Source organism: Rhopalosiphum padi, chromosome 4 (genome assembly GCF_020882245.1).
Source record: "Rhopalosiphum padi isolate XX-2018 chromosome 4, ASM2088224v1, whole genome shotgun sequence".
Taxonomy (NCBI): domain Eukaryota; kingdom Metazoa; phylum Arthropoda; class Insecta; order Hemiptera; family Aphididae; genus Rhopalosiphum; species Rhopalosiphum padi.
Genome location: NC_083600.1, coordinates 46,445,677 through 46,473,075, shown reverse-complemented (window position 1 = coordinate 46,473,075; position 27,399 = coordinate 46,445,677). Strand labels below are relative to the sequence as shown.

At 27.4% G+C, this 27,399-nt stretch overlaps 1 protein-coding gene across 1 annotated transcript in view; it reads right to left on the bottom strand.

The window, feature by feature from the left end:
- The window catches only part of LOC132928758 (uncharacterized), a 29,539-nt gene extending 7,949 nt beyond the window's left edge, over positions 1–21,590 (bottom strand). The window contains exons 1-5 of the mRNA XM_060993623.1: positions 21,160–21,590; positions 7,236–7,405; positions 6,947–7,160; positions 6,727–6,884; positions 2,145–2,408 (exon numbers count right to left, since the gene is read on the bottom strand). Of these exons, the coding sequence (XP_060849606.1) occupies positions 2,145–2,408; positions 6,727–6,884; positions 6,947–7,160; positions 7,236–7,343 (744 nt within the window). The 5' untranslated portion in view covers positions 7,344–7,405; positions 21,160–21,590. The remainder of the gene's footprint in view (positions 1–2,144; positions 2,409–6,726; positions 6,885–6,946; positions 7,161–7,235; positions 7,406–21,159) is intronic.
- Between the last annotated feature and the right edge of the window lie 5,809 nt (positions 21,591–27,399).

Sequence of the window (27,399 nt, the reverse complement as noted above, 5' to 3'; positions counted from 1 at the left end):
GATATTCCGTATTTCCATGATTACGACTCTTTGGTTCAGTTGAGGGCAAAGGCACCTATTAAATATATTATAAAGAAGAATATTACTTGTACATTGACCGTATAGATTTTTAATAATTACATTTTTTATAAATATAATTATGTTTTAATTTAAAATAATTTCGTTTATTTTTAAACATTAACAACTTATTCAAAAATATAAATAATAAAAATCTTTCCGGCCAAATGCACAATAAATATTTTTCTTTATAAAATATATATAATAGGTGTGTTTGCTCTAAACTGAACCAGAGAGTCGTAATTGTGGAAATACGGAATATAATTACTCCAATATTATGTGGGAGATAGACAGAGAAAATAAATGTTGGTGTGGCGATCGCTTAACAAAAATTAAAAATGGTAATGGATGTATTTGTTTAAAAATACTAATGAAATTAAATACTTTATGACTCCATTTATAAATTGTTATATTATATAATAATCAATACAGATTAATTAAAGGGGATTCAATATAACAGTTGAGCTTCTGAACCTGCTAAATTGCTAAATAAACTAACTTATATTTTTTTTAACTTTGATTCCAAAATGTTGGCTGTATATAAATATCCGAGTGTTATTGTGAGGAAATTGGTCAAATTCAATGAAAATAAAATAATAAAATACATTTTTCTTTTTATTGTATAAACACGGTAAAATATAATAATAGAATGATTTTTCTCGGCTTTCTAATATCATAATATAGTTATTACATATTATGTAACAATGTTTAAATGTATTTTTTATTCAGTTCAGCATAAAAAAAGGTAAAAGACCTCTGGGTCAGTCTATTTTATGCAATCCTATTTATGCTCATTATATATTACGATATCATTGAAAAAAAGAGTAATTGGTTCAAGTTAGTTTATAGGTAATATTTGATTATGATTAAAAGAACAATATTATAAACGACATATTATCAAAGGAATAGAATACTCAATATTTTTAAATTGTTAATAAGGTGCAAACAATATATACATAATATATTATTTGCATTAAAAACGTACACAAATAACAACAAAAAGCAACGGAATAAATTATACTAAATGTACGCTCTATCAAAGTCCTAACCAATAATATTGCAGCACGGTGACACTTTTACTTCAATCGAATAACGAATTACAATATTACTAGTTGTTATTAACTTATTAGTCAATACTGACGTAGGTGACAAAATGGTGTGAATAGGTTCGTGGTACGAATAACTTAAAATTAATCTATATATTTTGAAACTTTGATTGCACATATAAAATGATAATAATAATTTAAGCAATAGTGGAAAATTTCAAGTTTCAACGATCAATATTTTTTAAATAATAATATAACAAAAATTATTAAAATATAAATTATAACTATATGTTTAAACATCAAATTTCGTCAAAAAATAAACTTCAATCATTCAAATAATTTGAAAATGTTTATGTTTTTTTTTTTATGAATTTCCTTAAAGTTTTAATCTTAAAATTCAGGTAGATACTGGAATTTTCACCGTTCAAAAAACTGAGTTAATATATTATATATTAAAAAAATAATAACTATTACGAAATAGTTATGATTTATTGGCGATTTTATGGTAGGAATTAATGTATGATTATACATTATAAGCGATTACGATAACATTAAAAACATTTAATTGTTTGTTCACTAATCATATATTATTACAAAATTAATAAAATAACTATTTATTATATCATAAATGGTGAATAATTTAATGTATATATCTTTTGAAGCAAAATAAATTACTGTAATATTAACTAACTAACATTAAGATAAACATATCGTAATATTATATAATTGTTGAACTATGGTACTTTAGGTACATTTATAGCATAGTTATGATTAAATACCTATTTATCAGTAATATATCAAAACAAGGATATATTATTATTAAACGCATTAGTCTTCCTCAAATATATTTGCGTATTTAGTAATTTGACTGATGGAAAAAAAACTATTAGTCGCATTGAATTGACTATATGTGTATAATTATTATTATGTTCAGCATGTTGCATGTGGTGTACGGATATTACATAACTTATTTATTCAAGCGGATAATATAATATGTTATGCATTATCATAGCAATTTTTGGGATACGCGTATCAACTAACTTGTATGTCGATGGGATAGTAGAACTCCCACGGTGGGTAACCGGCAGGTGGTGGGTGGTTCAATGGAGACGGTGGCTGTCCAACAATCAACGATGATCCCCTAGCTTCCAAATAACTTGTATCGTTGCTACTGACTGTTATGGCACTATTTCCTCTTGGAATCCACTTTTGGTCACATGGTACTTCCAGCCATTTAGCTACCCGGTAACCATTGTTGCTACATACGTCCTCAATATCATCATTATCCATATTATCGTCTTCGTCCTATTTGTAATTAAAACACATCTATAAGCTACAATTTATTATTATCCTATAAAAAAAAATATAAACGATTTTATATCCATAAATATCTCCTACAAGCTAAGAGTACAATCATTAAATAAAAAATGTATACATAATTTATTATTTTTATTTTATAAACATTCAAAATTAATAATCGTTTATAATTTTAAATTTTAATACATATATATATATAAAATCTCAATGATTTCTTTAAAGTTCAAGGGTATAAATTTGATTCACCTAAAAACGAATACCATAATATTTAGTATTTTAATATACATCGTAATTAGTTTTTTTTTCAATCCGGAGATTGGTTTTTAACAATTTTCTTTTCACAACAAAAGTCTCTATTTTTCCCTGTCATACGACATGTCTCTGAGTTCGTTGTAAGAAGTGATTCCTGCATCTTGCATTATTTAGCTGAAGTATTTCGTTCAAGATTTATCGTAATTAGTAAGAATTTATTATTTTTATTTTATTCGACATTTGTATTTATATACAATTTTATTTTGTTTATATTTAACGAGTCGCAATTGGAATAAAAAATACATAATTAAGTTACAAAAAAAATGACAAGGTGAATAAAATCTACGAAAAAAGTCAGAGGGAAAAAACCAACTTAATTACATAATTTACAAATTAATTTGTATTCGAGTATTGTTATTATAATAGTACCTATAGTTTAACTTATTTTTGACTTATTATATTGCATTACATAAATTACAGATTAAATGTGCAATGTGGTTTTACAATAAGCCATTAAAACTTAAAATAAAATTTTACTTCAAGTTTAGTATTAATAGGTTACCTACTTTTAATAAAAATTAATAAAAAATCCAATATTATATTGCTCCACAGCCCACGGTAACTCATTCTTAATGAGAAAAGTTAAGTTAGATTATAAGTTTAAGCAAAACTTAATTTTTCAAATTGATATTAATAACATTTTAGTTTTAAAGACAAAAAACTTGTGAAGTCCAAATGTCGAGAAAATCCGTCAAAATTACGAAAATATGCAAATTATTTTGTAGATAAAAAAAAATAAAATTAATATAAATTTTTTTTATTGAAATTTTCAAAATGTTAAGACTAATTTTAAGTTATAGTACCATGAGTTATTCATATCATTCTAAACTACATCAGTTGTAATTAATTGATAGTTGTACAGCTTGTAAGCAGAGGCATAGCCAGGATTTTTTTATGGGGGGAGGGGGCTCAATAATTTTAACTTGAGTAATTGAAAATCAAAAACAACAAAAAAACAAATATACTGATAACATATTAACGTTGATTTACCGTTAACGTATTAACTATTTTAATTGTTGTATATATTAACTTTTAATGTGATTTAAATTATTTTGTTCAATAAATGATGTCACATGGGGGTAAGTATTGTGCAAAAAATTCACCCCCATGAGGCGATAACACAAGAAAAAAAGCTTGTATGCCTAAATTGTACTATTACTAACCATATAGTATATACATTTACTATTAATAATAAAAATCGATTATTTATTTGTACTTCTGTTTTTAAGAATATCTTTCAGTGTGTATTATTATCTTTTATGCTTTTGAGTCTATAGGTAATATCATCCAAATGGTCGCCGTGAGTCAAGAAGAAATTTTCTTTTATCAACCATCTGAATGTTACTGAATAAGTATAACCACTTAATACTTATATTATATCATATAAACGCAAAATTAATCAAAATATAATAATTCTGTACACACTTCAATTTAATGAAAAATCAATTTAAAATGTTTAACATCAAACAAAAATATTTTACTCTATACAACCACATTATACTGCATATAAATTATTGTATACATTTTATATATTTATCTATATTTTTTGTAAAATTATATTTTATGAGTGTTTATAATTTTTTGATACATGATTGAATTATTATAAAAGTTCAAATTGTAGGTATATTGATATGAATATCAACATGGTGTTTTAAATAAATTAATGATGTATCGTCAGATTTTATAAAATTGGGTCACAGTCGAGTATTTTAAGTTTCAAGCTTCTAAGGTCATAGATTATTACTTTATATATTTCCTTGCAAATATACTTTTTACAAAAATTAAAAATCATAATAAAACTAAGTGTATTTATAAGTAATATAATTATTAGAAATTAAAAATACATTAAAATATCAATGTTTATAAAATCAAATCCTGTCAAATAATTTATATTATTTATTTGATCATATTTTTTGGAATTTAACAATTAAATATTGATCTAGAATCCTAAAACTTTATATTATAAACTTAAACAACAAGTTGTCGAAAAAAATCCTTGGATAAGTGGTAAAAAAGATATACGTCATTGAATTCAAATATTGGGTATTTTTTCTCGAAAACAGTATGAAATACGATGGACTATATGTTTATTTTATCTTACATTATGGATATTATTCTTTTTCACGAGTAAAACATTAAAAAATGATATATTTTTTCCCTTGGGTTTTATGTTATGAACTTTTTCAATTTATTAAACGATAACGTAATAATTATATTTCATTACAAAATGTTTTTTTCAATACAAACTTATTTTAAGCTGTGGGGATTTAAAGAAAAACCATCGATTAACCCCGTATAAAATCAACTAAAACATTTTCTCATCACTCAAAATGGCTACAAACCACTACGCCTCTTATACTGAAAATACGCCAATTAATTAGGTACCTAACTGACATTTTATACAACCTGCCATAACATTAAAATTAAATTGTGTTTATTAAATAATAATTAATTTAAAAGTATGGAAATTCAACTACGCTATTCATTCCGCTAACTGAAATTAATAAAACAAAATATTTAACTATATTTTATTAATAATAATAATTTAACTCCAAAATTATTAATTTAGATTCTTTGTGATTTTGCAATGGTATATATTTATTTTTTTATGTCTGTCATCGTATTTTGAACTAAAAGAAAATCTTGTACTATAAATGTAGTTTCTGGTAACGAATATAATCTAGTTGGTATTATTGGATATCAAAAACAGTATTTTTTTATACTTTTTAAAATATTAATAAAAAAGTTGAAAAAAAATAACAAAAAATTGGGAATGATTATACAACACTAATTTTGGACCATATTTATTCAATCAAATGGTAGACAGTTTCTGGCTGGTATAATATAATTTTATACAATATACATCGATAGATGTTACAATAAAATAATAAATTTCGATTTTTTTTTTATCTTGATTATTTATTTAATCAATGCTAATAACTTTATTGTTGTATAGAATTTACAATAATCGATAATGCTCTGTAAGAGAAAATAACACAGTAATTATTATAAACAAATAATAATTTACAAGCAATCGAAATAGGGCAGAACAATAGATGTCAAATGTTATTTAATAATTACATAATAAATTAATAACCCAAGTGTATTAAAAATAGTAAAAAGAATACGAAATTAGAACTTAGAACTTTTCTACTTGTTTGGTGGATCAAAAAAGAAATCAAATTGTTTTACGGATCTTACTATTTAATATAATTGATTTAAATGAGCATAATGGTTATAATTTTGACCTTGTGCATAAAATGTATTAGTAGTAGATCGGAGAGAATGATGGGGTATATTAAGTGGAATGTTGGCTTATAAAACAGGACAATCAATTAAATAATTTAATAATAAATGTTGTTTATAATAAATTATACTTCAATATAAATATTTTTACCAAGAAAAAACATAATGTTTCAATAATAAAGTACAAAACAAAAGTCTATAAGGAATGACCAAGTAGTGAGCACGTTCCCAAAACTCATTTGTTTTGAAATCATATTCTTGTAAAAGTAAATAAATGGGGAAATAGAGGGGTATAAGTATAAGAGTTTAAAAGACCTAATAAAGTTTGCATCAGAACTTAGAAGCTCTTTAATCCGGGCTTCTTGGAGTGCTAATAAATTCATTTTCGCTGTTTAAAAATTTATTTAAAGTAGGTTTTACAAAATGCACTTATAATTTAAAATACTATATTTATTTTTAATGAGGTATGTCTGTGGGTTGTATGTTTATTTATAGATAGACGGACAATTTAATCTATAAATAGATTAAATTAAACCTCTAACATAAAATAATAAATTATTGTTAACCCTAAATCCATTATCAATAAAATATTTTCTCACTAAAGTTTTGTATTTTACTGTTGAAAATTAAATTGAAATCAATTGCAGGAGATAATAAATCATAAGTAAAATTCAGTAAATTATACATTTTAAAAGAAATAAACTATTATTATTACTATTATATTACATTTTCACTGAAAGGCACTTACCTCTTCGAAAGAGTATTCTAATACTGATGACTTCATAAACTTGTTGCTGGTTTGAGATAAAGTTGAATATGGATGATATTGAGTTTCAGATAGGTAGGCCTTAGATTTACGGTTCCAATTATTGCAATCAGCAACACTGTTTTCAGTCATACTATATCCTGGTGATAAAAAATGTATAAATATTAATCTAGTAAATTACTTTAAAAAATTATTTTTTTACTCGGAGAACATCTACAAAGACCATGTCCAGAGCAATAGCTAGAGCTAGAACTTCTTTTAGCCAAAGCAGCAAGTTGTTCTTCTTGGTCTACAGCCGCTTTGATGACCGCTTCGAGATGTTGGTCAGAAAGCGATCGAGTTTTACATTTACTCTTGTACAATACTAATAGGACCATCATTAAAAAAAATCCTCCTAAAGTGGATGCAATTCTAATCTGAAAATAAATATAATTGCATACATATTATAAAAGATCTAAAAATAAACACCTAATTATTATTTAATTATTTACTCCAGTCATCACATCGTAAGTATTATAAAATTCGGCTCTAATCATTTGTCTTTTAATCATGATGTCAGATTCAGTGGCATTTATGTAGTTATCGACGCTATCTCCCATCGCTTGGGGGCTGTACCCCAAACTGACATACAATTACTTTCATGTCATTCCTATTGACGTCTCTGCAAAATAAATACAAATGAATAACATAAATAGGTAGATTTAGTTGTATAGAACTTGATTATTCAGTTAAATAACTAAATTAACTTAAATTGTTTTATACCACATTCATGTCATTAATGACACATAAATACCAAATAAAGAAAGAACAATATTATTATTTGTAAATGAGAACTGTTGTGTCGATATAGTTATTTTTAGTGGTGTCATAATACTATACTCGTATCACATTATTCATAAGACAGAACAATAGACCTATACATAATATAATAATCAATACCAAAACTATTTGCTTCAGTCATAAAATAAAAACAATTACACGGGTTACAGCTGTTAAACAAAAAAAAAACTATGTGATACTAATGTACCGCGTGCATACCACAAATGAAACTAGTGTTCTATTACTATTTAATTAGTTAAACCATGATTTATCATTTGTATTATGGATAGTTAATATATTTATATAAGTTTTATATTTTGATTCTGAACGAAGCGATGAATATTTAATTTTGAAAACGATTTTAGTAAGTCAATAACCTTGAAATAAATATTATATAACCACTGACAAAGAATTTATTTTTATGAATATTGTTTAAAAATAAATACTGGATTTCAAATTATTAAAGCGATTTATGCAAGTTGATGAATTATTAGGCATTTAATAAAAGATTATAACATATTAATCTGCAGATATTAAAATTTGCCATACCTCCACTTATACTATATATTGAATGTACTTTGGGTTTTTTACACTAAATTTATAATAGCTGATTTCTGGTGTATATATTATGGAAAATAATTACATTTAAAAAAATCCAATCATATCATGTTTTTGTTTTTTGTCTTATAAGTTATAAAGTTAGTAGATATCCTATTTTATTTTATATTTTACTATAAAATACTTCAACTCTAAAAACATGATTAGTAATACATAAACTGTTTTTATTATCATATAAAAAAAATATGTAAATCGCACCAAAACGTAATTTGACATGATTAAAAATTGTCCGATTTAACTACAATATTATTATACACGTTGGTTCCAGTACTATTTTTTGTTTTACTCATCAAGTATAAATTTAATTTAGTTTTAACAACTCAACGCTCAGGTCTTATTTCTATTCTGGATTTTTTTTAGAAGTTGTTCAATAAGCCTACTACATCAATATCTAATCTTAAAACCAAAAAAAGTTAACACCATTTTATGATGCATACTACAATTGCAAGATACACAAACTAGTTAATTTGAGGAGTTATAAATTGTATACATACCTAAATTTATTAAATGAATGACTTATACAATAGTTACATTAAAGACTAAGAATGTTAGACTGAGAGCTGAAATTCTCTCTCAAGACTTAAGTTTATGAGTTTAGTGGTTTGTTGAAGTTTACAATTCAAGTGATTGGTAGTTTGGCGATACAAATTTTACAGGAGTCATCTAAACGTCGTAGATTTTAACAGAATGTAATGGCATCAACTGGGTCGACTAAGGACTTATATCTATCGCTTATCTTTACAGCGTATTTGTATTTTACTATCTGTATCAATGACCGCTGGTAATAAATAATTTATTTTTAAGAAAGGTCTTGCGGAAAACCTTAATCCCTCAAAGTCTTGTTTTATTCTAAAATTAATGAAAATGATACATTCTAAAACTTATTTGGCTGTACCAAACGATTTTCATGCGTTTCGGGACTTCAGAAAAGCTTATTATAAAAGATTTATTGAAGATTTATAAAATATTACTGGTGATAATATTTTGTCAATGTTAATGAATGACAAATCAGCAAACTTTCTATAGAGGTCTCTTTTCGTTATTATTCATCAAAGGATGACATTATGCACATCTTGAATATCAACATTTCCAACGTCGGTTTCGAAAAGTTTAAGGGACTTTTTGTCAGAAAATAAACAATTTCAATAAATGTTTAATTTAAAATAATAAAATAATAAAAAAATAGCTGACTAGACTAAAATTTTAGAAAGAAATTATCATGCCTAAAATATAATACAAATGCATGATTAAACAAACGCAAAACAATAATTAGGAGAAATAATCAGATAAATAATTAGATACTTGTATAGTTTTTTTAGTTATGTTTTTACGTAGATTATTTTACATAACCTTATTATATATTTTAATTTATTTTTTAAATAATACAATTTGCTCTTTGATTTTATAGTTTTGTATTATTTTTAATTTGTCGTGTTATAAATTCAGAAAACATAACTATTAACTATATTATATTAAAAATTCGACTATTACGAATATATTAATTTATTTACTATATATTCCAAACTCAGAGTATTTCATATTTATAATATTATTATTTACAAATTATGAGTATTTACACATTTTGAATTTCATAAGAGTGAATTATTACACGTTAAGGTATTAGACAGTATTTTTTATAACCTAACGGTGTTTATTGGAACGAAGGACGAATGTGTATTATTCTGTTTATTATTATTGTTACCCGTTGAATAAACCTAATATAAAAAAATTGAAAATCTTACTCAGTATGTTCACTGTATTTTTGTTTTTTGTTTTTTTTTTTTTTTATTAAAAACAACGAATAAAATAATACATAGGCCATATCCAATGTATTTTTCGCAATATTGATCTTTCCGGTAAAAAGGCACTGTGAACCAACTTCATTTGAATACTGCGGGTACTTCATCACTTCCGCACTTACCAACGCCATCGTACCACCCAGCCAACACAATTATGTGACACACGAGCGCAATCTCGGTATCCGGAACAAGGCCTTCGGACGTTTAATGAACGTCAACTGACAGACATAATTTATCAGACTGAAATGTCGGATATTTAACGCCTAAACAGTTATCTGCGTAAATGCATTATATGGGTTAGGAATTGGGTATAAATGGAGTAATACTTTATTAGCTACTATATTATTTACATCCCATTTTATAATTTTTACCGGTAAAATTAAATGACAATTTGAATTCAATAATAACATTGGGCTGCGTAATGCATTTTTAAACATTGACAATAGGTACGTTTTATCCAGAGTAACATTTTGATAGTAATAACATTAATAATAATGGGTTGTGAATGGGTTGTTAATAATAGGTTTTGACCACTTAAGAGTATTTACGAGTGGGAAATGACCAAAATAAAATATAATAATAAATGATCATCAACACAGTGATCCTCGAGTGGTACCGTTATAATGGCTATATTATTATTGTTTGATTTTTGGTTATTATAATCACTATAATACGTATGACATCATGGTTATGTCAAAACACAACGACTATGTATTTTTGTGTTTATAACATAGACTTTAAATGTAAATAAAAAAATCGGGGAGCTCGTCTCTGCCGCATAGTAGGTTTTGACTGTATTTCGTCATTAAATCGATTACTTTAATGGATATGTTAATTTTGAATTAAATGGTACATCACTGATCACATGATTCTGAAAGAATACAGTGTTTCAACTTAAATTTCTATTGATAGATAGAACATATTATTATACTAATTTTTTTCAAAATATGGCATTATATATTTCTTATATTATAAATATTATAATAAATTATTTTTATAAAATTCTTATAAAGTCAAATATCAACAACGTATACTGTAGTATATTATAAATGATTTAAAATAAGTCTAGATAAGAAAAAAATATAATATTTAGAAAATGTGTATAATATAGAAAATAATAATATTCTTAATACCAAAAAAGTTTCAAATCCCTACGGTGAAAGAATTCAAGTATCTACGCTATGACACAATCTTAGTGATCACAAAGGATTTTATCGAAAAACCTAAAGACCTAAAAGTGTGCCATACATTAACGGGACCGGCAGTGATTTATGACTGCAAGATGTGAACGTAACATACGGTATATACAAAACAAAATAACCCAATAAAGACTTTTGAAGAAAAAAATGTTGAAGACATTTTGTGAACTTCGTTTAGATGAAATTTCGAGAGAGCAGTGGATCTAAAAGAACAAATATCGAAAGAATATATAAGACAGTTGTATTAAAAGTCTAACATCATAGAGTAAATTAGAATAAGGAAACTTCAATGATTTGGACACACTTGGAAATGTAAGTGCTATATATATATTATATAGAGTAGATAAGTACTCTAGAAAGAAAAAACTTATGAAAAAAGCGGGTTTTATATAGAAAGATCAAATTATAAAAATAGAAATGAACATAGTTGAGCCGGAAGTTGCATGAAGAAACTTCGAGACTTGTCATAGAATAGAGAAATATGAAAAGAACTATGTTTATCAGTATGGTTGAGACCGAAACTATGTAAAATAAAAAGAAAACTTTAAAAAGTACCTGATTCTGGTTAAACTTGAAAATTTAATAACTATTATAATTCATTGTAATGAGTAAGTATGCAGTTTGATTCTCTAAGTATGTTCACCTCCATAATTTAATTTAATAATGTACCCTCATGGCCACAAATGGGGTAAGTTCGTACCATTCTTCAACGTTTTTTAATTTAAGGTTAATTTTACCCAGCTTTCACTTAAAAAAAATATTTAAATAAATATGTGGATTCATACATGCCTTTGCGAAATCTAATTTTTAATTTTTTAACTATAAAAAAACTTTTCAAAAATTTGGGCCAATGTTATTCGAAAATAGGGTAACTTTAACCCACCTCAAAATATTTTCATGTATTTACCGTTCCTGTTACTTTGGGTCAAAGTTACCCTATGCTAGGGTAATTAACAAATTATTGAGAATTAATTGAACAAATTTTTATGGTAAAACAAGGTAAATTAACGAATTAAACAACCATTTTAAGGAAAACAATTTTCATTTGCTTTGAAAATACAATACATGTATGTACTAAATACAAAAACCATACAAATAAAGTAGGTTACCTAACTCTTTAGGTACTTACTTAATGTACCTAAAAAACCATTTGAAACAATATTACAACATAATAATGCCAAAAAATGTAAAAAAAAATTTTCGATTCAGATTTTAGCTATAGGTATCACTATAATAATATAATAGTGGGACAATGTTACCCTGAGTTAGAAAATGTAATTTTACAACAACACATTTGGTTTTTTTTAAATTTTTAATAAATAATTGATTAGCACTATTATATATGTGAGACAATAACCGAGTTCAACGATAATTTTTTCACAACGAACGAAATATAAGTTAAGAAGAGTGATTTTTACTGTTAGAAAAAATCTGTATATTGTATAGTATACAAACAAAATTGTTTTTAATAACAAGGAAGGTGATAACGACAAAAACTGTTGTTGTTTTCGGTTACCAATGTTGTCAACTATCGGAAACCACTACAACATTTTGATTATAGTTACATATCACAACATACAAAAGTATTTAAAATTCCAACGGTGGGCCAAAGTTACACCAGTTGACGGTATTTTATTTTTATTCTGATTTTTAAAATTTTTAAGTATACTTAAAGACCATATTTTAAAAATTATTGAAATTGTTTAAACTACTTAGAAAGTATCCTGTGGTGATAAAAGCTTTTGTTTTTAAATAATAAACCCTTTTTTATTGTAAATTATTAAATTAATATATATTTTTTTTAAATTATGATGAATCTAATTAAACATTTGAACAAGTAGTTTTTAAGTTAGGTATTATAATATTTATATTAGAGGTAATAGTCCTTCAAAATGGTTTTACAAAATTATAAATAATAAAAATATAAAAATAATAATAATAATTTTAAGTACATTTGGATCTAATATTTATAAAAGTTAAAGAATTTTTATAAATTATTATAAATATTGTTAGGTTAATATAAATTACTAATATTTTCAAATTATCATAACCCTAATATTTTCTAATCTATTATCATAGGCCAATATCTTTAGTGATACACTTAATACAAAGTGAATTACCCGAAAAATACTTATTCAAAATTTGATTTTGATACGTCAACATTTTCAGAAAAATTAACTTCTAAATAATTTACAATACAAAAAGAGGATTATCATTTGAAAAATAGGAGTAAGTAGGTATTTTTACAACACACTCCTAAAGTAATACAAAAAAAAACCCTGAGAACTTAATAATATGGTTAAGTTAGGTTTCTAGTGTATTTAAGAATTCTAAAAATTAAATTTTAAGTTTCTATATTATTTTAAAAGAAAAAAGTTGAGCATACTCCAAGAATCATCCTGTAAATGTACAATTAAAAATAAATTTACTTAATCAATCAAGTTTTAAATAATATAGAGATAATTTTAACACAAATAATAAAAATTTGCGATTTAATAAATCTACGGGTTGGTTATGGTTATCAGTCATCCATACAATTCAGCTATTTAATTAATCTTGCCGTACTATATAGTCGTTAAAAAAAAAATAGAAAAAAAACATAAACAATATCGATAAATGAAAATCATGGGTGTCAAGCTAAAAGTATTAGCAAACAACTTGTACTTTTGGGTACTCTTAATCTCTTTCAGTTCTTAAGTTAAATAATTAAAAATTTTAATGCTCAAATTATAAATGATAATTTGACGTAAGGTAAACGGGCGATGTGCAAGCTATGCATAAACCAAAAATCGAATTATGCGCAAGTGTCTTGCAAAAAAGGTCGAAATGAACAATGGTGATGCGCAAACGAAGTACAGTCGGTGTAGTTGTGAAAGTTTTAAACTAGAAAAGCTGGGAGGGGACTTCGCGCCCTCCGCAATACCAATTTAATATTATTTAACATTTTTAGCATAATACATTTTATTATTTTCTGCTCCTTTTGCTTCGTAGCTCGGAGAATAAAGACTACACTGATAAACAGACGCACTTAAAATTACAGAAAATAATCGTATAAACCGTAGAATTCTAGAATGTAATTATTATCTGAGCTGTAAAAATCCGGAGAGTGGTAAAACGTTCATTCTCGGGCCGTAAATTTCCGGAAAATATATGTATATGTATGCGGACTGTCATGACCTGGAATTTGGTACTAGCGCTCTCAAGTAACAATTACCATAAGAAAAATATTAATTATAAGCAGCGAAAAGCGCAGTAAAATGGTTAGCGTGTATTATTAAATAATAAAATAACCGAATTTAATATTATCTCCGTAATTCGATATTTCATACTATAAAAAGTATGCACCTATACAGTATTTACTTTTGGTACTTTGATACTGTTAAAAATAATTTAACTATCTATGTTTTTGTGCCTATAATTCAATAATCTTCTATTTAATAATATTTATAATGATAAGTTAATTTATTTACAATTGTAAGCTTGTGCTTAAGCATATTACACTTTTGTCATTATCTTCTCCAAAAGAGGTTAATGCAACTAGTAAGTTCCTCTGTAAATTTAATTATAAAATGTTAATAATTATTTTGTGTAAAAAAATAAATATTATATTATGATCATTGAAATTGTTATATATATATTTTGTTTATTAATTAAAACCATAATATTGCTACAATTGATTACCTAACTCGAAATAATGGTGTAAATACTTGAGTACCTTGCTCGCATGACAAGAGTTGTTGAATATATTTTACTCGTATCCTTTTTTTCTCTCCAATTATTGTGTTGAATTCTATCATTTTCCGATCGATGAAAGCTACCAATGAGGAGTAAAAGAACCCCTCCTTTAATATTTTTAATTACAAGCATGCGCACAGGATACACAGAGTATACAACTACATATTTTGTGAAAAAAAATTCTAATACTGATAAATTTTATTAAAAAAAAATCGGCTTCAGAAATATATAATGAAAAGTTATAGACGAGTAAAATCATTGTGCTAGCAGAGATTGTAATAGTTAATAAAAAATTTAACTTAAGAAAAACCTTAAAATATTACATTGGTCGTAGTAAATTTAGTTTGTAGGTGGTTAGGTGGGTTGTTTTGAAACATGCTCCTTGAGTTTTGAAGACTCAAACCGCCACTGTGTGCTAGTAAAAAACGATTTGAAATTCAGTTAGTAAATATGTTTTTATGAAAAATTACAAACAAGTAATATGTTTTAAATAAATGTACAACATGCTAATGCTTTTAATAATTTTAAACAACCAACTATACAAATACATCTTAGTAATTAAGCTAACACCCACCCATTATACATAAATTAATGCAGAATAAATTGTTTTCTAACTCATGGCTAATCTCAGAAACTATTGTACCGATTTAAATAAAAGTTATATCAATAGATTTTTTGAGACTCAGTAGATGTGCTAAACTTCTTTTTTCAACCACATTTGTTGACGTAGAGCGGCTAACAAATGAATTTCATTTTCGCTCATGAAAATCAAATAATTTATTATTAGGGTCTCCATTGGTTAGGTAAAGTTAAGTTAGAAATAAAATTTAAATAGACTAGTCAACTCGCTATGGGTTGCTATGGGATTATTTAGAGAATAATTTGAATTGCGTTTAAAAAATATACCACAATGTTAAATTCAATTCACCACGGGTGAATTTATTCTCATTTCTATTTCACAAGGCGAGGGGAGTCTAATGATGATTAGTTCGTAAACTAAAATACATCAGAACCAAGATACACCAGTTTAGCACTATATTTTTAAGTTTCTTTTCATTTTTATCTTTATATATTATATAATATATACATATATAAGTGACTTTGTCATGACTTAATTAGCTTAAAACCTCAATCAACATGTAAATAAATTATGCCTATAAATTATGATAGGTAGAAACTTGAATTTTTGACAGTACCTTCGATTCATAATGTAAGTGCACATAAAGAGAAAATTTCTTGGAATTCGAAAGGATCTCACAGGGATTTTACGATTAATGAATAAGGATTATTATTTTGTTTGTATAATATATAGAGTTGTCATGTCAGGTTATAGAAAATTGTTTGAAACACCGTGGATTTTCTGAAAATAATAATAATGATATAGTTATCACGATTTCAATAGTTATTACATAGTGACGTTATAAATTAGCATTCGACGTACCTATTTATTGAACTAACCGTAGCAGGAGAATTGTTTTGAAGTATTACACAGTATTGTATAGTGAACTTTATGAAGTATTTGATAATAATGACATCGTTACACTGAGTACTAAATAACGTATCGGATAAGTTTTTTATTGCTATAAAATAAATTATATATATACATTATACATATCTTCTTCTTATTATTTGTTTTGCCCTTAATTCCAAACTATATGGGTTCGACCACTTCTGCTATACAGTCTACACCTCTATAAGGCTTTGTCCCCTGTCTTTGTTTTACTCATGACAGGTATTTTCGTATCATTCTTTATTCTTTCAAGTGTCTTTATTATTCATTATTATAATGTATTAATTCATTAATTGTAATTGTTAAATTTAAAAAGTAATTGAATTGATGCATACAGAAACAATAAATTTTATTTATGCTTTGTTTTAAAATATACCAGATATCACAGTGCAAATTTCGTTATTTTTAGTACTATAATTCGAGCACTGGCCATACAAATATTACTTTATCTTGCAAATATCTCTTCAAATTATTTTAATCTGAACTGAATAATATTTATACACGAATATTCTTACACAGAACATTAATGAATTTATTTTTTGTGATGATTTACATAATTAACCAGATATTTGAAGATAAATACAAATCTTTAATTAGTATTTATATATTAATATAATATTATATAATTTGTAATATGCATACATACTTCCTAAAGTCATACAAATTTGACTGTAAGAAAAATGTGTTTATAAAATAAATACTTATGAAATTTTTTTCCTCGTACTGTCAACCATGTAAAATTATCAGATCTAATCAAAATTAATATCATTATAATGTTTAGATAATTTCAAATTTAAATTACTATGATTTGTTTAATGATTTATTAAATTAATAGTGCAATATTATAAAAAATAAAAATAATATTTAAAATTAATCAAATGTAAGGTGTTGGTTTGTTAGTTTCACGTTTCAACATATTCCAGATATGTGCTTAATATTTTTCTCGTACTATTTTGTATTATAATTTATAATAAACGAGGCCGTCACAATTCCCGTGCAGAAAAACTCGTAATTTAATATTTTACTGACTATAGGAAAAATCCCAAGTCTCTCTAATGGTTATAAGGGTAGAAAAAATATAAAAATATACACACTCACACTTAATATATTATGTTTATTATATAATATTACAGTGTATACATTCAGAACAGATGGAACCTATCAAACAGTCGTTTATCTGGTCTGTACGCTCGGTTAACGTTTAATATGTACGCACGGATCGTATATTAATAAAATGGATTGACAGTAACGTCCTGTTCTGTGGTACGTTGGCAGATGAGATATTGATCCGAAAACGGTACGTACCTCTCTAGACCTCTCCTCCCCCTACCCTCCCCTCACCTCAACCAACATGCATCCATGACTCGAGGCCGCAACCGCCCCTGCCAGCCTACCCGTCGAGTCCATAACATAATTGTTGTATATTATGTATAGGTACATACTACATCTACTTTAGCGATGTTGACTATTATTAATGAAAATAGCCATATTAATAATAATGTCCTTAAAAATAAAATAATAATTATTTAATTATTAATGATATATTAATGATCATTATAAAACTTTGTGTGACAAATCATACAAAACAACAATATATATATATATATATATATATTTATATATATGAATAATGTGGTCGTTTGTACCTACTGAATATAATAATTAACGTAATATTAAGTAAAATTGAATTCATTACATAGATTTATTTTTTAGATTTTTATTTATTTTGTTCAGCGACCAAACTTACACGATTAAATATATCTACTCAAGATATTTTAATTTTAAATGAATTACCTATATAATACATAAAATAAAAACTGCTTAAGATAGTATAAACAAAAATGTAATCGTATCCACCTGAAAATATTTTTAACACCTTTAAAAAAAAGTTAAAACATAATAAATAAATAAAAAAACCTTCATTCAACGCTGGCGTATTATGCAAATATTCGGACCCTTTAAATTTCCTTTTTATTTTTATAGGGTAGTAACTAGTAAGTAGTAAACAACCATTTTACCCTCTATGATTTTTTCGGTAAATATCGTTGAGTAAACCAATTGTTCATTACGACTTAAGGAAAATGTCGATACAGGAAAATCATTGTTTGGCTCGCAATGTTTGATTTCTAACGGTTTTAAAATTAAATAATCGATTTAAATAAATTCGATTTTAGATGCATAGAATATATTGTTGATCGTCTCCTCTGTGTTTTTTAAGCAACACAATAAATAAAATTAAAGAACAAAAACGCAATAATAAACAATAATTAGGGCCGTCATTTCCGTTCTGTACACCCACCAGTAGAGCAAAATGTTATGATTTATGACACATTCCCTCCTATCAGTAATTAAAATACTCTACTGCATAATCTAGTGTCAAATTCTGGTCAAATTTATTTCATGTGAGTGTATGTATGACATAGGTATCTCGTGATAATATCACCTAACCTTTAACACCCTTTCGCACTACCTGTGACACTGATGTACACCATGCATTCATATAACGGATGAACATAATATATGAATTTAAACATCAAAACGTAAATGTTCAACGAAATGCTTATAATTGTTCTGCCGGTTGTTGTCACTAATACACACAATACACTACGTCTTGGTTTTTATTTCAGATTCGTTCTAAATCTTAGGTACTTTTAATAAAAGTTGCCATCGCTATATATGCGATATAATATATGCAATTATAAATCCACCCCTAAGCCTATCTTAAAGTAAAAATCACATTTGCTGACGATAGTCAACCATCTTTTAAGTGTTTTTACGACGTACGTAAATATAATTTTATGTCTATAACATTGAATTTTTAGCGTGTTAACAATTTAAAACTATGCGATAACTAATGTATTTAAAGATTGTTGAAAATTATGTGACTTAATAACATTAAAAATTAACGTTGTCAGAAAAATTAGTTCATAAAGATTATAAAGTCTATATTTACATATTATTCGAGAAATGTGGTGTACATATTGACATGGTAAAACGAAAATTAAATGTAATAAAAAACGTCTATTATATTATTTGAGTAAATACATTATAAAGAAATCAATAGAAACTATAAAGACTTTCCAGGCTGACTTAAAGTCGTTTGCATTTATTATAAAAAATAAAAATGGTATAATCGAACATTACTCGAGAGGTATAATTGCACACGATTTCCGATTAAATGCATAACATTTATACATTTTATTTATCCCGAGCACCTTATTATTATATATTTATAACTAGATATAAATTATTGTAGATTTGCAATGAATTGTATCTAATTTATTTAATTAGATATTATAATTATTTATTTATTTATTATTATTATTATTAATATAGTTATTTTTTTTTCGTATCAATTTCGTTTACTTATTTAAACTTCTCATTCACAGTGAATTATCTGGATTCATAACCATTGGCATTGCCGGTGAAATTCGAAATAAAGATCGGAACTTCAATCGTACCTGTAGTACTTTCAAATCTATGCTGAAATTATTATCACGATTAACGTAGCAAAAAGTGAATACTTTTATCCGATTTTGTAAACTTGTTAATTTATCATTTAAAAAAATTGTTTAACAGACGAATAACAAAAATATTTCTGTATATTATGTATTTTGTAGACTATATAAGATATAAGCACCAATATCCTATCCCAAGTCCGCTATTTGTGATTTTCAAACACTTACACCGTATGTTTGAAGTGTGTCTAGCTACTATTTTATTTATTTTTTTTTCTGTTACTGAGATTATTTTCTTTTTATCGGTTTACACCATAGTCGTATTTCACATTTTCTGCGATTAAACAACTTTGAAAATCACGCCAATGTATTAATATTATATTATATTGTACAAGGTGTAATATGTATATTATTGTAATACCGTATACCGAGTCGTCTTTCTGGTAGGATGTGTATGCCATGTATAGGTATATAGAGTGAATCATGCATTATGCGTGTGGTGTAGATGAAACACAAATTTTGTATATTTTATACAGTCGTAGACTAATGGCTTTGAAGTTGAAACGAACGACGCATAATACAACCGTCATTTAAAAAATGGGGATGGGGGAGAAGCAGATATCATTTTTAAATATCCAAAACATTATATGACAAACACACGATATAATATTTTATTCAACCTACAGCGTATGTAAATTTCCCACAGTAAATTTATTTACATAATATTTCCAATCTCGTCAATAGATATTTCATGTCACGCCTGCAGTATATACTACCCGTATATATATACATTACTATATACAGTAATATTATTCTACGCAATAGATTTACACGTATATTTGTAGTTTATACGTTTTCAGCGTTGTTGGACTTATCGTATTTGATACTATTCTGACGAGTTTCAGCTCTTATGCCTTAAATCCTCACGATAATAAAATTAGAGATACGTTTTACAATTATAACGGAACATTTTAGGACACTATTGAAATACGTAATATTATAAGCTTTGGTCATTGGTACCCCCAAAAAAAGCATAGTTTTTTTCTCGCTCCTACGTGTATTAGTATAATCCTATTGACGAGTCCAAACAAGTGTAACGTTGATATTGCCGGAAAACAAAATTTCGCTAATTTCCGAAATCGTCGTCAAACCGCGCGCCGTATGACGTGTCCGCTTCGTGTACGTATAACTCTATACGTCCAACAATATAACACGAAACTTATTCAATACACTCATTGTACTTAAATATAATTGACGAAGTATACTCGTCTACTCACTTTGCTTGTACAGTAGCCGAGTTGACGAGCACGACCTTGTGACGGTGGGCAACGGCGGTACGGCGGGACGATCATTGCTGTCCGTGTCGCGATGCTGCGGCTGTTCCGGCGGCGGCGCGCATGTTACTCGAACGGCCGGCGAGTGACGAAGACCCGGCGGGGCGATCCGCGTTCGCTCGGCGGAATTGATATTACCGTTGTCGCGTGCAGGGTGTCGCGGCGGCGTCCGCACTGGCTGTCTTCGCTCGGGCGGCGGGTCAGCGTAACGTCACACACTTGCGCGTTCAGCGGGCGCGTAAGTCGTGGCGGCGACCGCGACGGACTGGTGTTGCACACGCGTCGTACGCTGCGGCGGCGGCGGCGTCAACTCCGAACGATATCTGTACCCGAACACGAGAGGCCCACACTGAGCGGGGCCTGCTTTGAAATCCGACGAGCGTGTTAACAACAAAAACGGAATGATCAATATTTCTGCCCCTATTGGCGCGCGCGGCGGATACGTGACGCGCGCCCCGCGGCCGCCGGGAAGAAAAACAAATAATAATTTACTCGCCGTGGCCGCGCGCGTATGTGTGCGCGTACCTGTATATTTATACACGACGTGCATATATACGCGATAAACGGTAAATTTTTATCTAATTTTTCGTCCGATCGAGACGACGTGATTTCTGCACCGTCGATTTATCCCCCGCGGTCTCGGGGCAAAGGTTAACGATTGATTCCCCGCCGCCCACTCGCGTCGTGTCCCGGACAGACCCGGCGGCATACAGGGCGATGTACGCCAAACGTCTTATGTGATCAAACAGTTAACCTTTTTTTTTATTATTAAACCCGTGTCCGATTTGTCTGTGGATAATTATTTTTTTTTTTACAAATTTTACGCACCTACTTAATATCGTATGTTACGATTTAAATTCCGACGCGTGATGGTTTTCTCGAGTTATGTCTGTTTACAATAATATGATAAGGGTATAATATATACAGTAAGTTGTATTGTGTCCGATTATTATCAGGACTCGGATTTTATAGCACTAAAAATAAATGAAATATGCGCTATAATATGACCTAAAAAAATCATTAAATAAGCGCTATAATATGCCCTAAAAACATGAAAAATAGCAAAAATAAAAATGTATTCTGTTCGTGTTTATTAAAAAAAACTTATATTTATAATAATTATTGTTGGATAGGCCAATACGCCAGACTATTTAAAAATAGACTTTAATACGAACGAAAATGTGAGTATTTTTCATATTTTGTATTAAAAAAAAAAATAACTAAGATAAAAGACAACATTTTTATAATTTTCATAACACATAATATAAACTAAATTTATGAAAATACAAAATAAAACGTTATATTATGCAAATTAGCAAAAAATAGCACCAAAACTTGAAAAATAGAATAATAAAATAATAATTTATTATGGTTTAGGATGAGCTATAATGATGACTAGAAATTATATTAATCAATAATCTCAATCTGTGGTCCAAACGCTGTAAACACATTTGAGCGTATATCAAGTACGAGATACGGTATAGACAGTATGGACTGAAATGCGTGATCTGTTTCAAACTATTTTTTATTTCGCGTTAAACCATTATATTGATATAATAATTATCCAATACTATAGTTTATTATATTGTGATAAATCATAAGTTTCTCATTCAAATTTCGATTTGGGACTTCTTCAATAAATTATCTGTTTTGAATTACTTGCAGTAAAAAAAGGTGATTTTTAATTTAAAAAAAAAAGACCTTATAATTATTGTATCTGATCGGTATTATTATTAAAGGATATAATAGAACGAGCATGCTTGGCGGATCACTCCGTATGATAGATATATATGCGTTTAAAGTTCCAAGCTTTACACAATTCATATAATATTATATTATAATAACTACAGGTACATAATATAATATTATTAAATTATACATTTTACACGTCCGTAATTATGTGTGTATACCTAATAATTTAATAAACTCGACACAAGGTTGACGTCGTCGATCAACAGTTATTATATTAATATGATACACGACAATGATATAGATCGGCCGAACGAACACACGTAACCCTACCACCCACGCGGCCCATCATTCATAATTCACCAATTATACGATAGCTGTCCGACCGCAGAACGCGAAATATTAACACACGGCCAGCATAATAATAATGTAGTGCTGCCGAAAACGTACACATCATAACTCTTTATCGGAATTCGGCGGCGGACTATCGTTTCCGCTTTTTACACGGCGTTTTCTCTATTTTCGCCCGCCCCGCCACCGTTTCCGGCGAGCCGTAATAATGCACACAGGGCACTCCTTTTCGCCACTACAACCACTCCGCTCCTTTCCGTCGTCGCAATGGCACTGTCTCATTTCTAGACCACGGGGCCCCCTACCCCCCCCCCCTCCCCGCACATCATCGGCCGAACACGCTGCCAGTGTATCGACGAAAATAGCCGATTTCGATTTTTGATGAGACGCCGACGTCGCCGGTAGAAAGCGCGTCTGTCGCGAAGCCGGGCAATGATAGAGGCACGCGCGCGATCGTCGTGGCGCCGCCGCCACCGCCGTCGTCTATACGTTATAATAATAATAAACGATCGCGCGTGAAACGTCTCTTTTTTCCCGCTAAACGTCACCATTTATTACACCTCTATAGCCGATGCGTATCATAATATAATAATAATAATAATAATATAATGACGTGCGTACAACTGATTTATATTATTACTATTATATTTTCTACTCCCGACAGAAACTAACTATACAGTATATTATTATATACTGCATTTTTCGGGTCGCAAACGGATAATATTGTAACACGTATTTATCATGTACCGTTGCGTAGTTCGTTGTGGTTATTTATTTTATTTTATTTTTTTTTTTGTTCACGATACCGAATAATGATGGTAACGAATCGATAAAAAATAACCGAAAAAGGGTAAAATTATGTGTAAACCACACTGGTGTAGAGTAGGAGTGTCGAGTGTACCAATCCTCGTTGAGTAGGTCACTGCTGCAGCAGTAATGGACGTGTTAAAATTGACTTCAATCATAAATCACTGTATACAAAAAATGATTCTGAACGGAGACGGTCCGTCAGCGGTCGTCCTATAATTATTGTCTTATAAGTTATAATTAATATATTGCTATTAATAATTATCATGGTATATATTTAATATTACTCGTATTATTAATACAGTATAAATTGTAAACAGGAAATAGCCCCGTAGAATGAGTCTAATTAAAGTTTTGAATATTTTACTGTATATTATATTATAAAATATAATAATACAATTTTATATATTTTTATTTATTTATTTATATTTTTAAAATCTCCTCAAAAAATATTTTTGAATTATGTCAAAATAACTAAAATTGTAACTCTTCGTTTAAATAAATAATTTCATCCGAGTTTAACTTAAAACCGTTTATAATTTTTATTAAAAACATAAATAATTTCCACTACAATAAATACACGTATTTCATAATTTGTATCTATCCCAAAAATGAATAAAAAATATTTTTTGTAAATACCTATTTATTTCGTAACAGATTAAAAAAATAATTATTAAGCTCTAGTAAATTAAATTTATTTCAATTATTTGAATTTAAATTATTGATGAATTTATTAATCTTATATGGCTTAGTTAATCAAAATTGATTATTCTACCATCAGCATGAAACTATTTTCGTTGTACATGCACAAAGTTACTCTCATTTATGTTGATCCAGAGGTATTTAAACTTTGAAGGGGCGTATACTTAAGAATATCCCGTCGACTTCCAAATATGATTCAATGATTCATTTTGACCATAAAGTATGCCACTAGTAATGATCATTGATTACATATTTGGTCTTTTCTTGGATTATCGCCAACCTCACGTGTATGCATACTTTCAATAGGTCTGACACACTGTTTGTGGCATCCTGATTCATATCATCCATAGTTTTATATCGTCCACGCAGGCTAACAGCCAACAGCGTATGATTTATGAATAAAGAAGCTTACATGCAAAATACATAAAAAAACTTGTTTTTAGTTGTTTCTTTTAGCTGTCAAACTAAAATTGATTTTGTTTTTATACAACTATACTAAACTTGTGTTTAATTAATTGTAAACTGTTATTAAAAAAGTTCTTGCCAAAAATAAAAAACAATTTTAAATTATCAGTACAAAAAATACTATACACACGAATATATTTATACGCCCCATAATTCTACCTATAATGGTTAAATCGTCTATAATTTTGTATTATTCGCAAATAAAATTAAAGTATAATTATTTCTGGTAATATAGCTACAATTTAAAATTCATTAAAATCACACTTTTACGTTTTTATTTTTAATTTATTTTTTATATCCATAAAATGTTCTTCAATACAAAAGTTATTAGTCATAAAATGTAATCAGGACATATAACCGGACATAAGATTTGGTTTTTGAAGGCTTTAGTTAATATTACTTTTATGTAATATAATATTCCACAAGAGATTTATTGTGTATAATCTACTATTGTTTTAACTTTTTAATTGGATTTTAGATTCTGAGCAAAGCTATAAATTTATTATTGGTTAAATACTGATATAATTTTATTTCCGTATTTGTTATTACAATTGGGGGGAAAAACGGCTTTATTTTAAGCTTTGAGATTAGTTTATTAACAATAAATTGATTTAGTTTACACATTCACAAATTAAAAAGAGTTCACAGGACAAACAAAAATAAAAATTGTAAATTCTTAAATTAATTACTATGAAAAAAAAATTTCTTCTAAAATTTAAAGAGGGCCGTATACAATAACAGCGCGGGCCGCCGGTACCCGTGACCACTAATTTAGTTCGGTTTTTTTGTAGAGGAGAGGAAGGGGTCAGAGAACCAAAAGTAAACGAATTACCATGGTAATTACTACAGTAATATTATTATAAAAATTTATGAAAAAAATATCGGAAAATTAGAAAACGGTTATAGGTTTGAAATTTTCTCCAAAGTATACTTTATATAAGTATATTACAATTTTCTAAACATTGTGCAATTTTAAAAATATTTTAACTTTTTAAGCTACTCACAGACTTCTGTAATCTTAAACTTTTTTCGATTTATGTATAAATATTTTCAAAGCCAAAAATTTTAAAAATTTAATATGACTTTTCACATAATATAAAATTATTATAAATACAATTTGGCTAATTATATCAGCATATTTTCTAGTATGAATTACTTATATTTTGATATTTTTTAATATTGGATACTGTATGATTGCATTTAATGTAGTTTTAATAAAAATGCTAAAAATTATTTATTTATTTTACTTAAGTATTAAAATTTTTGATAACACCCTAATAGAATGGACCTCTATTTATAAATTCTAATAAAAAAAATGTAAATTATTAATTTGGAAACGGCGAATTATTAATTTTATCAACCACATGTTTGATACAATGAAACCACTATCGCATTAAATAATTCGCAGTTTTTTCGAAACTAGAAAAAATATTAAAAACTAGGAGATTAATGAAATTAAAATGTTGAAACGTCAATATTTACAAAAAACTGAACACTGCAAAATGGCTATATTCATTTTTTTTTTGAAAATAATTAAATAAAAAAATACAATTTTTAACTTTTTTACCAAAACATGAAATATTTGTATTTCTTGTCCCTGTGAATTTTATCAAAAATTCAGAATTATGATATATCCATTATTTCAATAGATATCGCAATGGGCAAATCCTCAAGGAACACCATGTATATAGACGTGTTGACAGTCGTCAAATATTAACGGGGAGTAGAGGCTATATATCTTGTCGTCAGTTTAAGTCCATGATAAACACTATTACTTTTAAAATCAAAATTTATAGAAAAAAATATAACCAGTGGCTAAATCTATTCTTAAAATCCCTCCATATTTTTTCATTTTTATTTTTATATTATTCTTTTTATTAAATAACTTCTTTCAATAGGTTCAGTAAAACTTTAAATACAGTTAATAATAAATTTTAAAGAACTACAACATTAGTGTAGCTAAATTGTCTAACTAAAACGCCGTTTAATATTAATTTTAGTATGGAAATACATATTATTGTGAGTTGTGACTTATCATAAATTGGCCCTTCCAAAAATTAACGTCAGATACACACAAAAAATTAATACATCTCTCAGAATTAAATAATTAAAAAAAAAATGTTTAACAATCAGTTTTACGGATACAGAAGTTATGTCAGTAATATAGTC